This window comes from Aphelocoma coerulescens, chromosome 8 (genome assembly GCF_041296385.1).
Source record: "Aphelocoma coerulescens isolate FSJ_1873_10779 chromosome 8, UR_Acoe_1.0, whole genome shotgun sequence".
Classification (NCBI taxonomy): Eukaryota; Metazoa; Chordata; class Aves; order Passeriformes; family Corvidae; genus Aphelocoma; species Aphelocoma coerulescens.
This window is the reverse complement of record NC_091022.1, coordinates 21421793-21438428: the sequence shown is the minus strand read 5'-3', so window position 1 is coordinate 21438428 and position 16636 is coordinate 21421793. Positions and strand designations below refer to the sequence as shown.

General features: G+C 39.3%; 1 protein-coding gene across 2 annotated transcripts in view; it reads left to right on the top strand.

Annotated features, from left to right (window-relative positions):
- Positions 1-16636, top strand: part of AK5 (adenylate kinase 5) — an 84327-nt gene that overhangs the window by 63489 nt on the left and 4202 nt on the right. For both annotated transcript variants that reach the window (XM_069023103.1, XM_069023104.1), the window contains exons 11-13: positions 6196-6359; positions 7376-7492; positions 11348-11536. In XM_069023103.1, the coding sequence (XP_068879204.1) occupies positions 6196-6359; positions 7376-7492; positions 11348-11536 (470 nt within the window). The remainder of the gene's footprint in view (positions 1-6195; positions 6360-7375; positions 7493-11347; positions 11537-16636) is intronic.

Below are 16636 nucleotides of genomic sequence, written 5' to 3'. Positions count from 1 at the left end.
ACCATCCCCCTTTTCAGGCAGATAAATCTGCCTGGATCACTTGTTGATCCACAAGCACTCCAGGTTTAGCATTATACACACTACCCAAATGAACACCATTTGTGCAGGCAGGAAGTTATCTTACATGTCAGTCAAGAGCTGAAATGTGATCATTGTGAATGGTACAAGAGTGAAAGAAAAATCTGAAGAAATCTCACAGGAGCAGAACAAAACTGTTGGGGATGGGGAGAAGGAAAAAAAGCCCCAAATGTCAGTGGTTAAGTACTCTGTTGTGGTGGGCAGTTCTAGAGATGTTCAGCCCATGATACCTTGACTTAAGAGAGAGCAGAGAAGATGGGTTGGAGCAGGCTGCCATAGGATACTGGAACGGGAAAAACTGTCTTGGGCTCGTTAGGGATGACACCTTATTACATAGGTGTGTGTATTCATGAGGAAATAATAAGATATTTATAAAGGTGTTTTAAAGCTAGAATTTTAAAGATGTACATTTGAAGTAGTTTACAAACTAATCAAACAAATGCACCATCTGCCATAGCTGACAAACAGACACTGTTTGTAAGACAAAGAGAAAGAAACAGGCAGTTCCCTCCCCCACTAATTACCCTTGAAAACTGTCCAAAAAGGGAAAGAAAAAGAAACAATCTAATTAGCAAAAGTTTACATTAGAGGTAATGTAGGAATTAATTGGAATAACAGTCAAGTGGGATTAATTAAGCAACAATGTCAATGTTCTATCCATATTGTAAACCAGAGAAATAGTACCAGCAAGTAAAAAATATAGGAGATAGCAGCAGGATAATAAAAGAGGCAAAAACAAGACAAATTTGGCCAGTAAAGTAAAATTCAAGTGAAAAAAAATACAAAGAGGGGTGAAGATAAAATTGGGTGATGCTCTAATTAATATTCAAAAGTAATCATTGCCAGTCATTAAAAACCAAAGAAAAAAAGCAAGCAAAACCTCCTATTTCATCAATTTTAACCACAATGAATGATGTATGATCTTCTAATTCTTAACTATTGCAATATTCCATATTGCATCCACGAAACTGTCACACATAACACAGTTACTGGGGCCGTTACCCCTCCCTGTCCTCTGCAGGAGGTTCAGAAAACATTTGGCTTTGGTTGAGGCTGGATGTGAAACAGGAGGTTTCGGGAATCTTTCTGCACCTTGGATCAGAAACAAACTCCCCGCTGACTTGTAAATGAGGTGTTTAAAGCATAGCTAATGTAACCACTTTCCTTTACAGAATCTTTGTTATATTCTTGCTGATGAGCTAAAGCTGGTAATTGCTTAAACTCAGTGGAAGAAAGACCAGTTTTTAGCTGACACTGATGATATTCTCACCATTTACACCAAGAAGTAAGACATTATCAGCTGCAGACAGGAGCTTCTTGTGTTCACACCAAAATAAAATAAATAAATATATTCCAGACCTCAAACTCTTTATTTGTCCCAGGTATGTCAGACCTTGAATGCCATAATCTAATTCAATTTATCATTAATTTAGGCCTGCTTTGAGTGTAAGGTTTAACCAGATGAGGTCACTGCCAACCTAAAGTATGCTGTACTGTATTGCAGCTCCTTCTACAATCAGAGAGGTATAGGATGAGCAGTACTGATAATTAAACCCCCAGTCAGTCCAAGCTAACTGCAGAAGCTGCAGAAGGCTGATTTCCCTGACTTTCCGTGAAATAAACTTCACATTTTCTTTTAGAAGGATGAAAACTCAGTCATGTCCCAGGATATTGCATCACTCTGCCAACATGTGCAAAAGGTTGTTTCCTGATGAAAATAATTTCTTAGAAAAAAGAAATACAAAGCAAGTGTTGAGGGCTTTTTTGTTGTTTTTGTTATATAAAAGCATAATTCCTGTATGGTGTCACTTACACTAAAATCATTTGTGAACAACAGATGAGGTGTTACTGAGAAGCCTTCAAATGCCATATTCTTAAGGCTTATTTTTACTTGTATATATAATCCAAGTAACATTGATAAAATGGCCAAACTGATCAAGTCCTCCAATATTTTTGCTTGAATTTAGGGATGGAATAACTGACGTTATTTTGGTTTCAATTCAGACTTATGAGGCTGCCTTGTGCAGCTAGGTTTCCCCTGCAGGCACTTCTCCATGATATAGGGATGATACTCATTATGATAACAAGGTCTTGAAATTGAAACATTTTAAAATAAATGGTGGGACTGTGTTGTAAATCCTACTGCTGGCATTTTATATAAATGCTCATGATATTTTAGTATATGATAAACTTGTAAGATTTAAAATAGAGGCATCTCAGTCTGTCTGTATGACACTTTTGCTCTATCAGTATTTCCAACAGCAAAGCTGGTCCATGAGCTGCTCATATTGCTTGTTCCTGTCCCTGCTCACTCGCAGCAGCAGTCCCAGCCCCCTCTATCATCATTAAGGAGCAGTACATCTGAGTCACATGCCCAGGCTCGTGGTCTTTGCCACTCTGGGGAAGATTTGGGTAGGAGGGAGGAGAGCTGAGACCTTTGAGTGATCTAGGGCTGACTGCAGTTGAACATTCAGAAGTGCTGCTTGGGCAATTGGTCATGTTACCCCCCTCACTGAGACCATTCTTTTTCTCCCCTTGAAGGGCTCTCTGTGAAGCATTTCTGCAGTCAATAATTAAACGGGTAAAAGTAACCACCTAAGTCAGCAGTGCTGTCAGAAACTTATTTACCAAAAGATCCCTTCACGCAGGCCGATGAATCAACATAATGGAAGGGAATCCTGCTCTAAGGGATTGCACAGACCTTTTAATCTGGCCTTGTCTATGGAAAAGCAATATAGAGAACTGCATTTAATTTCTGTGTTAGTACTCTGCTTCCACATTCTTGCTTACTATTTGTAACAAAAAGCACAAAGGGACACTCAAAGACGTTCTGTTTCCAAGAATAACCTCACTGCTTAATACAATGCTCTTAATTTCTTCATCTGCAGTTTTTGATTTTTATTAAGCTACCAAATGAGCTTTAAAGCAAGATGTGCTGCAGTGAGCAATATTAGGAAAATACAAAGGCATGCTAACATTGAAGAACTGCTGGTAGTTCTATATTGTCCTACCGGTCACATCACATGCATAATTCCTCTGGCTGTTTTCTAGGCTTTAGCTTTTCCTCTTCGTGTCATATGTAGAAATCAGAAGACAACATGATTAATCTGAATTACACGTTATCATGAACCAACACTTTTTTTATCAAAGTACACGTAGGCAGAGTACAAGATGACAGCATACAGAAAAAATGACAGTGTTCACAAAGAATCTTACGCCTTCACAACAAAAGTGGGGACATATTTTTCTCCTAACAATTGAGCCATGGGGAAAACTTGATTACCTTTTCCAATGCCTCAAGTATTTTCCATATGAAAACCAGCATAACAAGAAGCCTTCTGAAAAAATCTTTTCTGCTAGCTTTTATGTTTCATATGCAGCTGTTATTCCAGATAAACTTTTTTCAAGTAATTTTTTTTTCTTTAGAAAAATTAATAGATTTAATAAAAACACCCACTAAAAGAACTGGTACAATTTTTTTAACACTACAAATTGATCATGAGCTTCATGGCTGTAGGATTGATTTGCTGTTAAAGCTGCTTATGTAGCAGTCTTTTAAGTATAAACTCTGAGCAAGAAGGAAACACCTAATTAGTAAGAAAATGCACTTTCACATCCTTTCCCACCTGAATATCTCTATTTTAGTCACATTAAGGAACTTCAGAAGGAGACAAGATAATACTTTCATTTCAGACACGTAAATTAATACTGGTGAAAAGGCCAAATTGTACTCAGCCCTCAATGCTGAATTTCCTGGGGAATTCAGTCTCTTCTCAGATCATGCCAAGCAAGAACTGTGGTTTTATTCATGGATAAGAAAGCACAAGACTGGATAAAGGGGGTCATATGCATTTGTCAAGCAGTAGGATGCTTTGCTACTCATCAAATGAATCTAAATTAATACCAGTGGCCGTAAAAACTACCATTTTCAGCACATAACTTACTCAAATATGTTTTTACTCTTTAAAGATCTCACCATGTTAATTTCTGGTTTGTTGGAACTCTTTTAATAAAAAAAAATAGTCATTTTAATAAATGTTTTGGAGACACGCTCATTATGGTGTATGCCCTGCATATTGTGCCATTCTGACAGTGTTCTCTTTTAAAATACTAACACACAAAGGTATTAGAAACACATCAAGTTTTCTGAATATTTACCTGCTAAAAACCCAAAAATGTCCTTGTATTGTTCTTTCTAAGAAGAGATCTAGTTTATTTTGTATATGAGGAGAAATTATGAAATTTCTGGTTGGGCTCTGCATTCAGAAGAGAAACAATTATATAAGAAGAAGAATACAATAATCTTCATAGCTGGGAATTTTTAATACTGTACACATACACCACATAAATAGGATTAAATTACTGAACTATTAGCATATTCAAGGCCAGGAGACAGAATGTGTAAACAAGCACATGCATGCACAAACTTACTGATCTAAAAACCCCCCAAACAGGCCAGAAATACAACTAATTGCCACTCAGATATTTAAGGGACTCATTACTGGTAATTTGCTTGTAATTTCTCTACATCTGTTTCTTTACAGCCCCTCCTATTTTTTCCTTGTTTTCTTTCAGCTAGTGTTTTTACAAAACAATAATGTTCTTCATATTATAGCAATAGAAAAGCAACATGCAACCCACACTGGCCAGAAGAGAAGCCTGCAACAAAGATAGTTCTAGAAAAATTTTAGCACAGGTGTGAGTCTCACACCACAGGCTGGTAATTCTCCTTGAGAGAAGAAGCTGAAGTAAAAGACTGCAGATCACAGAAAACAAACCCCTTCCTTTGATACTACTTCTTTATGACCCAATTTTTAGTCCTAGCTACAGTACTGTAATTTCTCTGAAAATTATATGCTCAGAGCAATTATTTCTTACATTGAATGCAAAAGTTAGAAGAAAGTTCAAGTGAGGCGGAGATGGTGCTAAATTTGCTCTACTGTGAGTGTATTATTCCTTTATTTGTTTGTGGAAAGATAAGCAAACAGGAAAGCCACGTATTTTCTAGCATCTTAAATGCACGTAGCAGAGCTGTGTAGCCCTACCTGCAAGTCCCAACACTTGATAAATACACAGGTCACCTGCTGAAAAAACTTTACTGAAAAGAGTTTGAGCATTGTCTCCCTCCAAGGCTATAATTACCTCCTGCTGCAGTAGATCTTCTGAATAGATCCATCAAAGGCTGCAAAATTGCTACTGCACGCAGTGAGATTTTCTCCACAAATTCACAGCAGCAATTTGCTCTCCCGCCTCCCACACCCTGGCACCGCTATGGCGCCTCAGGGGCCTCACCTCAGTTCCGCCAGCAGCGCTGGAGGTGACCGCACTGGGATGCCTGGCAAGCGGCTCCCAGCAGGTTCCATGGACTGTCCTTCTCTCCAGCCGGGCAGGGGTGGCTGCAAAGCCCCACCAGGAGCCTGAAGAGGCCTTTGGCTTTTCATGCCATCGGCCTCGGAGCGGAGGGAGGAGCAGCCGCCTCCATGGCGGAGCTGGGACAGGGCTGCGCCTGCCCCTGCAGAGCGGCTCAGGCCGGGCTCTGGGGCTCTGAGGTGGAGGCCGCTCGCTGCCCAAAGGAAGCAGGAGGTTCGAGGTGCCATTCCTGCCGGGAGGACACCCACAGCATTCCCCTGGGTGATTGCCCTGCCTCTCCTGCCCACTGTCTCCCACCGCTCCTGTAAGCGGGATGGGGGCCAGGATGAGGGAAATAATGAGCAGGTGGGAGTTCATTATTTCCCTCACAGTGGTGCAATGAACATTATTTTGCTACTATTTGTTGAGCTGTCGAAATGGATGTGTACTGAGTCAAACACCCTTTTCCACAGGCTGTTCCATGTTTTTCCTTAATATGCTGATGGTGTTTTAGGAACAGGTTCTCCTCTGTGAGAGATTTCACACTGTTGTGACTCCTTCAAATTCGATACACATTTTTGAGTCATCAATGTAGTTGTATCAGAAGGAAAGTATATGACTTGTTCTACTGTAGAGACTGTCTCTAGAAAAAAAAAATTGCAAAATAGTTAGTTTCATCAATTTCCTCCCATTTTCATGGTGGCTGTAGTGTGAGAATTGGAAAATTTTTATTCTTTTCTGATTCTAGTTATTTTTTCCATCACAAAGGTGGGCCTGGCTCTGGCAAAGGTAGCCAGTGTGAACAGTTAGCCAAGAAATACGGATTTACTCACCTGTCCACTAGTGACCTTCTGCAAAGTGAGTTATCGTCATTATCAGAGAGAAGTAAATTGATCAAAGACATCGTGGAATCTGGTGAACCTGTGCCTGGTGTAAGTGATGCTTTTATTTGGGGTCCTAATGGTTAAACAAAGGCCATTGTAGGTATATTGTCTAAAACAGTGGAAATAGATACTGGAGCTGGTAATTCCCATTTCAGTAAAATTAATCTGTAACCTGAGGGGGGCATTTACTCATTGCCAAACCTGTGGCGCTTGTTTCCCCTTTCAGTGCCAGTATTTCTTTATGTTTCACATAGGCAATAAATTAGACATGAAATACAGTGAGACAGATGCACTGCAAAATGTAAGTATAAGTACAGGAAACAGAAACTTTATGTCCTTTTTATAGTGTTACATTTCAGATTCAGAGCTGGTCGTCCTGGCAGCTATTTTAAATTACAGTACCTGCAGCAGTTCCCTGCAGAGCTGGCTGACATCCCAGAGTAGCTGGACTGCAGCTTAATGGAGACTGTGAAGGCAGAGGGTGTCATTCTCAGACGGACCTGATTTTACATGGCAGGTCCACAGTCCCAACTCTTGGTGGCTCTTCAGCAAGTGCAGCTAGGTCAGAGGATGTGTTTGTTAATGAAAGATACTGGAAAATGCTGCTCGGGGGAAACTAAAATCTGTGCTCAGGCTTGATTTTGATTGCTTTGCTCTTCAGTGTGTTTGGTCAGATGGGGTCACTTTCCATCTAATGTAATTACACCAGTGACATAGCAAAATGCAATCAGATTGGAAAATGCTGCAACAGTACTCTAGAGTTTCACATTCATTCTAGGTATTAACATTCATTTTGAAACTAGGAAATGTTCTGAGCTATCTAGAGGGCACTTTGGGAAATCCTGGATGGATTTAAACACTAGATTTGCGTGGCATAGCTGGTCCTGAGAGAAGAAAAAGCAGGGTGCCCTGCTACCAGCAGGACAAGAAAAACACCTTCATTTACAGGACCTACTTATAGCCAAACAGGGCCATTTTCAAGGGTGTAGGACTGAAGTCAGTGTAACAAAGTAAGGTATCAACCTTATTAATTAACCAACTAATTCCCTCTCTTTCCTATACAGGGTATTGTCCTAGAGCTACTGAAGGAAGCCATGGTTTCCAAGCTAGGAGACACAAAAGGATTCCTGATTGATGGGTATCCCCAAGAGCTGAAAGATGCAGAAGAGTTTGAGAGCAAGGTGACCATACAACTGTAATGGTTTTATAACTCCTGTAACTCTGGTGCTGCTTGGGTCCCTCTCTTCAGCTGATTGCAGCAGGGACATATAAAAAGCCAATCCAGTAGAGCTGTGCTATTGATCACTGAAATTTTGGCACCCCATCAGTATAGCAAATCTAGCTTTTGCCCTTACCTACACAGACTCTAGAATACAAGAAGTAAAGGCTGATTTTACCTAAATTTAATGTAAACCAGAAACAATTCACATTTAGTGGAAAGCATCATTTTAGAACCAGTTTGCTGGTTCTAGAAGATGGTGCTGTTTCTTATGAAAATCTGATCAAACACTATCTGATATAGGTTTGTAAAAGTATGTATCTTCACAGTTAATATTTATTAACAGTGAGCCAGCTCTGCTTAAGCTTGCTGCCACTTGAAACAGCCAAACACAGATTTAATTTTGGTGATGAGTAACAGGTGGCACAGCCATAAAAAGAGCGTTCTGCAAGTGCCTGCGTGGCAGTTCCGAGAGTTATCGATTTCCTCAGTATGTGCTAAGACCTAGTGAGAAGTCTCAGCCATGCATTTCTCAGTCTGCAGAAAATACTCTGTCTAAGCCTATGAATGAATCTGCCAGGGTTTAGGAGAAAAGAAGTCATGAACTAGAGAAAATAGTTAGTATATGTTACATCATATTACACTCCACAAACGTCCTAAACAAGTTTGCAAGGTAATAAAACTTTAACGAATCCCCTGTTTTCTCACTGAACCTTTAGCTGCTTTATTTAGTTGATTACCACAAAAGCCTAGCAAGATTTAGACATCAGCAGCCAGACAAAATAATGGGCAATGTGATTTGCTATAGAAGCCATTCATGGAAATGTTGACTTATTAGTCCCTTTAATAAAATGCTGTAGACTATTAAAAAGATAAAAAGTTGGGGATTTCTTTCATTTTGTGTCTAAGGAAGAACGATTTCAGCAGTGCTGTTCCTCTGGCAGGCATACACCTTCGTGTCCTGTGGACACTGGTCTGTGTTATGAAGTGGGATTTAGAGATTGGAGTGTCCTGGACTGAGGTATTGCCAGCCAAATAACTCTTAATGCATCCAGTGCTGAAGCAGAGCCCCTCACATTTCCCTGAAAGCAACAGAAGGTCCTGTAGTCCTGAACTGCATTTGGTATTTGGAGTAAAAGACAAGGACCTCAAGTAACCATTTTGAATGTGCTAAGTCACCCCTGCTGTGCCTTGTATCCACTTTTCACAGGGTGAGCTTGGCTGGCTGTGAGCTGCTCAGTAAGACTGAGAAGATTTTTTAAATGAGTCATTTTTGAGATAATGCTTGCAGTTCTTTCCAAAGGGCGATGAGAAGTTCTCAAATTATAACTGAATGAAAAGAGATGCACATCAGGCCTTATTAATTAATGGCAGCAAAGTGAAGATGAATAATGCTATATATCTACATGATATGTAAAAAGCTTTATAATTGTTAACAAAGACCTGTTCTAGTTAGAAGACATCAAGAATAATGCTTGTATTTCAAGGCTTGACTCATAAACAGAATGAGCTATGTAGAAACAGCTTATTCTTCTGCCAGTTTTGCCCAATTCCCTTCTATGATACAATTGTACTTTTACCCAGCCATAATTCTAGAGAATTATGTTCTGTTCCCTCCCTCCCTCTGTTCCCTCCCTTCTGCAAGGTGAGAAAACATTATTAAATTATATATTCCCCAGCACCAGGTGGGAAATACCCAGTAGGACAAGTTAAAGACCAAAAACATTAGACTTGTTTGGTATGTATCATTTAAGCTAAATTGTGTCAGGAAAATAGTAATTTAACAAAAGAAAAAAAAGCAGTCAAAATTGCTGTAATACCTGATAAGGGATTACTTTCACTTTTTGTGGGGCTTAGTTTGGAAGAAAGATAATTCTGGTGTTTTGAATTCCAGATAACAATGCTACAACTTTTAAGAAAGCCATGTAAATTTTTCAAAAGCAGATCAGACTGAGTCTATCAAGCAAGATCTTGTTATCTGATCCTATCAGTCAGTAGACTCCTTCCTGTCCTCATTGTAAGATGATGATATGAATATAACTGATGAAGGAATTATTTCCCACTTATTCTATTATAATTTAGAACAGAGCATAGAACTCCTCACGTGAAACCGGGAGGAAATAACTTCTCACCATCCTAGTCCCGTTATGCAAAAAGGGCATTTGTTTAAATCATTGATTAAGTCCACATCTTTTTTTAATTCTCTGTCTCTTGCACTGTTAAAACTGCTTCGTTGGCTTTTTAAATCCCCAAACCCAGTGCTACTACAGCTAATAGCATTAATGTTTTCTGGGCTGTGTGGGAAAAATGGGAAGATAAAAGCCTGTCATTGAACTGTCCGACATAATCCCTTGGCTTCAGCTTCTCTTAGAAATTCATTAAGGGTAGTAGAAAGGTCAACACAATCCAGACATCCTCAGTCAAGTGCAGAAGGCCTGACATGAAATATTTACCTTTAGAATATTTTTTCCTTTAAGGGCTGTCAACAAAGATAACAATGCCAATTTCCACATATCAACCATTTAGACTGTCTTTGCTGTAGCCATGGTAAAAATATAATTTTGTAATGGTCAGTAGTGTGAAGAGCAGTCATCTTTTTTCAAGATTTCTCACTTTTTCCTAAAAAGTGTTCTCCAGATCTCTGCTGGAAAGGGAAGGAATGAGAAAAATACCGAGAATGTCATTGAAGGATTAAATACATAACTGCATGGAAGAATTACCTTTTTTTTTTCACTGAACCTGTAACACTTTTATTTTGCTTGAGAGAGCAAAATAGGGAGTGTTTCCCTTTGGACTCAGCCCAGCAGTATTTGCTCATACAAAATCTTGTGTCAGAGAGTGCCTGAGCAGGGTGCATGACAGTGCATTCTAAGATTTATGCTAAATGAAACACATATTTTTCAGTGTTTCAGGGAAAGAATGATGAGGATTTGTGTTTAGAACTTTTGGCTCTCTCCTGAAATACCATAAGAACATTTTGCTCTTTCTTGCCATTTCTTTTTTTCCCATAAACTGCTGCAGTATCTATGATCGAATGTAGAGAGAGACAATTATTTATGATCTTTGCCAGGCCTAAGAATAAAAATAAATAAATCCATATTTATTTTTATTATGGGAAAGGATAGACTCTCCCTCCTGTCTAGTTTGGTACTGGCCAAACAGCATTAAATGGTCAGCTTCTCATAGAATTTGGAAATTACTTGCCAATTTGAAAATGTAGAGAAGTGTATCACATTCTTCCTTTACACCATGGGTAGGAATTATGTGGGTACACTGCAAATGAGGACATAAAACACCGTGTGACATAAAGTAATTCACAGAATATATTCCTGTGAATATTTGATGGTGTCCCTGAGCCTGTCTGTTGTTCCTCATTTCCATTGTAAGTGGGCACACTTTTATGGGGACATTTCCTGCTACTGCGTCTTGAAATTCTAAGCTATAATTTACCACTCCCATTTCACACATTGAATGAAGAAAAGGCTACAAATATAACTGTGTCAAGTATTCCATAAGTCCTGTACTCTTTGCATCAAGCAAATAATGAACTGATGCTCTTCAGTCCAAGCAGCCAGAATTTGTCAGATCCTGACTCTTTATCTCTCTGTGTAGAGCCCAGGCAAGCACAGCCTTGATCCTCAATTCTGGCATCTCTGAGTGCTGCTGCAATGGGAAGTGTTTGTTAATAAGCATAATTTCTGCATAGACAAGTACTATTTGCTAATAAATTCCTTGATGACTGTTTTGGTATTATCCAAACAAAATCTGTTTTACCGGGCCAGTACTTTGAATGTTTGTTGTTTTCCTTTGTCTCTAGATTGGGGAACCAAAGCTTGTGCTCTGCCTGGACTGCTCTGCAGAAACCATGAGCAGCCGCCTTCTGATGAGGAATCAGAGCAGTCAGAACTCTGATAACATTGAAACCACTGAGGAAAGAATTGAAAGCTACTACCAAGCATCAAACCCTCTGATTGCATACTATGAAAGCAAGACACAGTTATGCAAGGTAAATTACTTGACCTTTTAAATTAAATTTTTGCTTTTTACTTCAATTACATGCTGTATTTGGAAAACACGGACACAACACCATTTATGAACTGTTTCTGCATTTTCCAGTTGTTCTCATTTTACAGTTCCCTGGTTTGTTTGCAACTTCTGCAAACTTCTGTGTTCCACAGCACTGTTTGAAAGAATAAAACCACAGACTTATCCTTAGTCTGAGAACATATCCTGAATCAATAACTCATCTGCATAGAATCTCTTATTAAACATAAATTCTGGAAAGCTTTTCTTTAAGTATTAGGATTTATTACTCTATAAGGGCTTTCAGAATTAGGAAGAAAGATTATGTTAATCCAAAGCCCCTTAGTAAAATTTTCAAATCTGACAGTGTATATCCTGAAATAAAACAGACCTGCATACAAGAAAGATCTTTTTGCTGGCATAAATAACATAGTTATATTAATTTCAGTAAATTACCTCAATTTACACCTGCTCAGGATGTGATATTTAAATCCTTCTTTTTATTCTGTAATCAATACTTTACAGAGAAGCAAGAAAAATTCCATCAGTGAACTTAGCTGGCACTCATTTACATAGGATGTTTGGGTTTTTTTTTCTTTATTTCTCTGCTCTGTTATGGCAAAATGTCCCTTAGTTCAGCTACAGAAAGATCTAGTCCTACTGCTCTATCTTGTCCTAAAAGCGAAAGAATTCAATAATAGTTTCTGGAACTATTATGGGGTTTTTTTCTAGAGGCTGTAGCAAACATGCAAATCACATGCCCCAAACTTTTCTCCTCTGCAAAGTTCCCAAAAGAAAAAGAAGCAGCTAATTTATGCACCAATATCCTGACCTAAGAACAGGGTAAAGGACACAAAGCTGAGAAAAATGATACTCAGAGGAAGAGTGCTTATTTGTGGCCTCTCCTAACCCCAACAATAAGTGCACATAAAACAAAGACTCAGTGGCAGAAAAATGTTCCCGCTTACTTTTCATCTTTAAGCTTACAAAAAATTATGTAGTTTGTTTTTTCTTTGAGGAGCTATCTTGCCAAAATTGCAAGGATGTGCCTAATTAAGAATTCAGTACAATACACAATACACCAACACAGCACAATGCAAAGGAAAACAGAGCTCTCTGTCTCAGTATACTATTGCAGGGAGCTGTGCCTACCACAGTGTTTCCCTTTTTGAAGCATCAGGGAAGTGACAGCCCCAAAGAGAGTGAAACTGCACTTAATACTTTCACACAGATTTTGCATTCATGATCTGCCTCATTTCACTTGACATAGACTTTCCTTGCCCTCCCTTAATGCTTCTGCTGCAAGTTCCTGCTCCATCTCCTATGTAATGGCAAAACATGCAGTCTTTCTTTGAAAGCTGGTAGCTCATTAGCTCCTTAAGGAACTTGCCTAATCTGTGGGTCAGAGCTGGATATGTGATTTGTACTCCTTACCATTGGTTTTGGGGAAGCTGACATTGTATGTTTGCATGTTAGAAAATACTCATGCTTTGGTTGAACAGTGCCTACACTGCTTTTCTTACAATGTCTGTACGTTGTCTGAACTTGCTTCTGGTGAATATAGTGTTTACCATACATCCATCTTCCAGGTGGAACCATTGGGTATGAATGCTTTGTAAAACCAGCTTTATCAACATTATCATGGAAAATGTCTTTTAAACCTATTTTAGAGGTGGATATGTTTAAGCTACATGTGTTGAAGAAAGCAAGAGTCAAGGGGAAGTTTGCAATTTCCAGGACATGGGGGTTAGCTTCTTATTCATAGCAACAGATTTTACTAACAGCCAAGCATTGACATCAGCAGCCACTGGGTGTTCTCTGAATGCTGAAAGGAAATTCAGGTGGAAAGCAGAACAACTGACTGTAATAACTTCTGATCAAATATATAAAGTACAACTTCTGACTGCAATTTTTTTTTTTTTTGGTGCAGGCTGGGCTAAAATAGTCCTTGATTTTGTTATTTGTAATATCATACACACATAGAGAAGACTGAGACTTTACCTAGAGGCAGTCTAACATGTTCAATATTTTTCTTGCTGATTTTAATTAAAACATCACATGTTTTCAGCCTTGGGAAGCTATCCATTCCTAAGTGGGTTTTATCACTCTCTAACACTGACCAGTGCTGGCTGAAGATGTTAATGCTCCCATGGAGATGCTGCTACCTCTAGAACTCTGTTTCCTGGAAGAACTGTGTGTGTGTTTCCTATCCATTTCAGACAAAGCTACCAACATTAATTTACCAGTGATGATTTGAAGACCCCTTAAAATAAATTCTCACCTACATTCATGGATTTATTTTAAATCACCCATGGACCTCCATGTAACTACAGATCAGAGGTTGTGCACTCTTTTTCTTAGTCAAAGCTGGTGGGATCCAACAGTTTCAGGGAAGTGATGCCTTCCTAAAGGTGCTATTTGGAGATCCAGATCAGTCTGTGATCCCAGGATAAGCAATGGCCAAAGCATCTGAAGAGAAGCTGTTTAAGAGAGGAAGAGAAGAAGGGTCTAAAAGAATCTTTGATTCCTGCCTAGGTTTGGTTTTTCAACAGGAGCAGCTCTTCAGTAAAGGCCCACGTGAGCTTTATGTCCCTTGAGATTGCAGCAATGCACTTTCTTAAGCATGCAGAGGAGTGGGTGTTGAGATTCTAGAGGAATATTAGAGTCTAAATCCCACTAACTTCCATGAAGACTTGGTATTAACCTTTTCTAGTCAGCTTACTGCAGCATGTGGCTAAGGACCACTAAATTCTAAATATTAATTGTATAAGTGATCATGTTTTATAGGGCTTGACTGTAGCACCCAGCCCCACTTGGCCACAGAAAAGAGAATCAGAAATAGACTTGTTTAAAAAGAAAATGGGCTGGCATACTGGTGTTGTTTAATTTCTCCAGTTTAAGTGTATTTAGGGTTGGACAAAGTTTTCCAGAGACTGGGAACAGCACATGACAACAGTGGTACGTATTTAACTTGTCCTATCCACTCCAAAGGTTTTCAGTCCTGAAACAGGCTGATTAAATATGCAAATGTAAAATTTGGTCCTGGGCAGAAGGCCAGCAGAAGGTCTGGCGTGGGAATTAATGTTGGGTGGGCACTCAGCAGAGCAGGAACTGACCTGTCACACCACATCAGGGTGTGGTGAGAGTACAGTGTCGAAGGAGCTTTCTTGCTCTGTGCACTGGAACAGGCGTTAAGGCATGGTTGGATGGAGCCTGACAAACACAGTGCAGACAGAAAAGCTCAGGTCTGACCTGGCTTCCTCTGCACTCACTGGGAATTCTCTCCTTGCTTTACTTGCACAGAAGAGACAAAGGTATATGGTTGTGACAGCATTCCCACTTTAATCCTTGAGGATTTTATGACCTTCTCCAACCTGGAGTTATTGTGCATAGGTACATTCATAACTAACTAATATGATATTTGGAACTGGAACATTTTTCCATTCTGCTGACCTCTGAACAACAACAGTGACCTGGTGAAGCTGACAAAAGATCAGGATTGTGCTGGAAATTTCCCTTTGGCCAAGAGTACCTCTTCATGTTTCTGCTCAGCAGTGGAGGCTTGAGGCACGGACAGAGGGTCAAGGCTGTGGGTGCAGATGAAACACCTGTGATCCTGACAGGAATAAATAACAACAATCCTTCCAGCACCCTGCTGAGATGAAGAACTGTATGTATTTTCAAGGGAAAATTAACTGAAGAATGAAGGGCAAAGGCAACAGTGTTCTCACTTTTCTGCTGAGGCATTACGTTTCTAAATTGTGTTCTGGAAGGTAAAGTAGTTGTGATTAATAAGTTAGAAATTTTTCAAATAATTTTTTTTTTTAAATCATGTTTTGGGGATTTAGTTTAATATGCCATAATTTCTTTCATAGTCAGTTACAGAACACCCACCTGCTGCTAAGGACAGCAAGTGATTGCTTTTCAGTAAAGACCTTGTACTGGAAATGCAAGGGCTGAAAGCACTACTCTCAAAAACATTGCCTGCAAGCTGACTGATTCTGTGGGAATCAGGTGCTTCAGATTAACGAAATTAAATTAAATGAAACTGAATGTATTATAGTAGTAGTAAGCAGGTAGATACTGTTGGTTTTAAATCTATTTCTCAGTGATTTCCAAGGCAGCTGGACAGAAAATTGTATCTGAAAATTTAGTAGACACCTACTTGTGTTTTGAATGGCTAAATGTAAATCCCTTCCAATATATGGCCCTCTGACAACTGAGAAGAAAGGGAGAAAAAAAAAGATTGTTTTTAATATCTGACTCATCCTTTAAAGCTTTTTTGAAGTGACAGTATGTAGGAGGGTAGTAAGGAAAAGAGAAGAGCAACGCATTGGTAGTCAAGCAAGACAGCCCTGATCCTACCTAGCTAACATAAGACACCTGGTAGGTGTCTTAAATACAAGTTTCCTGTTCCAAGTCACCTGAGGAAAAGGGCAGGAGTCCAACAAATAAGCTAAGCAGGCCAGAGCAGAAGATTAAGGGTGTCCAAAAACTTTGACTATTTCAGATCACATGCTGTGAAAGCTTAGCCTACAAAGTCCAACAGAAGTTTGTTTTTCTGTGCTTATTTCCTTTCTTTTTATTATTTTTTTTCTCAGTGTTGTTCTACTATTTCTTTCTAAAATCAGTTGAAGTCACATTTTCCATAAACATCATGAAAGAACATGTGACCATCCACCCTCTCCCAGTCTTCCACTTGTGAGCCTTCCCTTGTGATCCCATTAGAAGTGTGTGTGGGGAGGGACAAGTTCCCCCTTCCAAGAAGGGGAAATCAATGGTAATTGTGAGAGCAGGTATGTGGTTTATTTCCATCTTTTCAAAGGTTCTCAGAGACCCATTAACCCTGATAGATAAGGATGTGGGGAACAAAGGAACAAGTGATTCTCTATTCCCTCCTTGGTGATTTGTGGCCCATTAGATGAGACACTGATCTAGAAAGATACATCAGAAACATTGGCAGGGGGTTATAGATAAAACACAGCAGAAAATTCATGCCTAATGTGAATAGGTCTCAGGGTGTTTTCAGTGGATTTACAGACAGCTTGATCCATTGCTCTGAGAACCAGGTGCTGCACAGTCT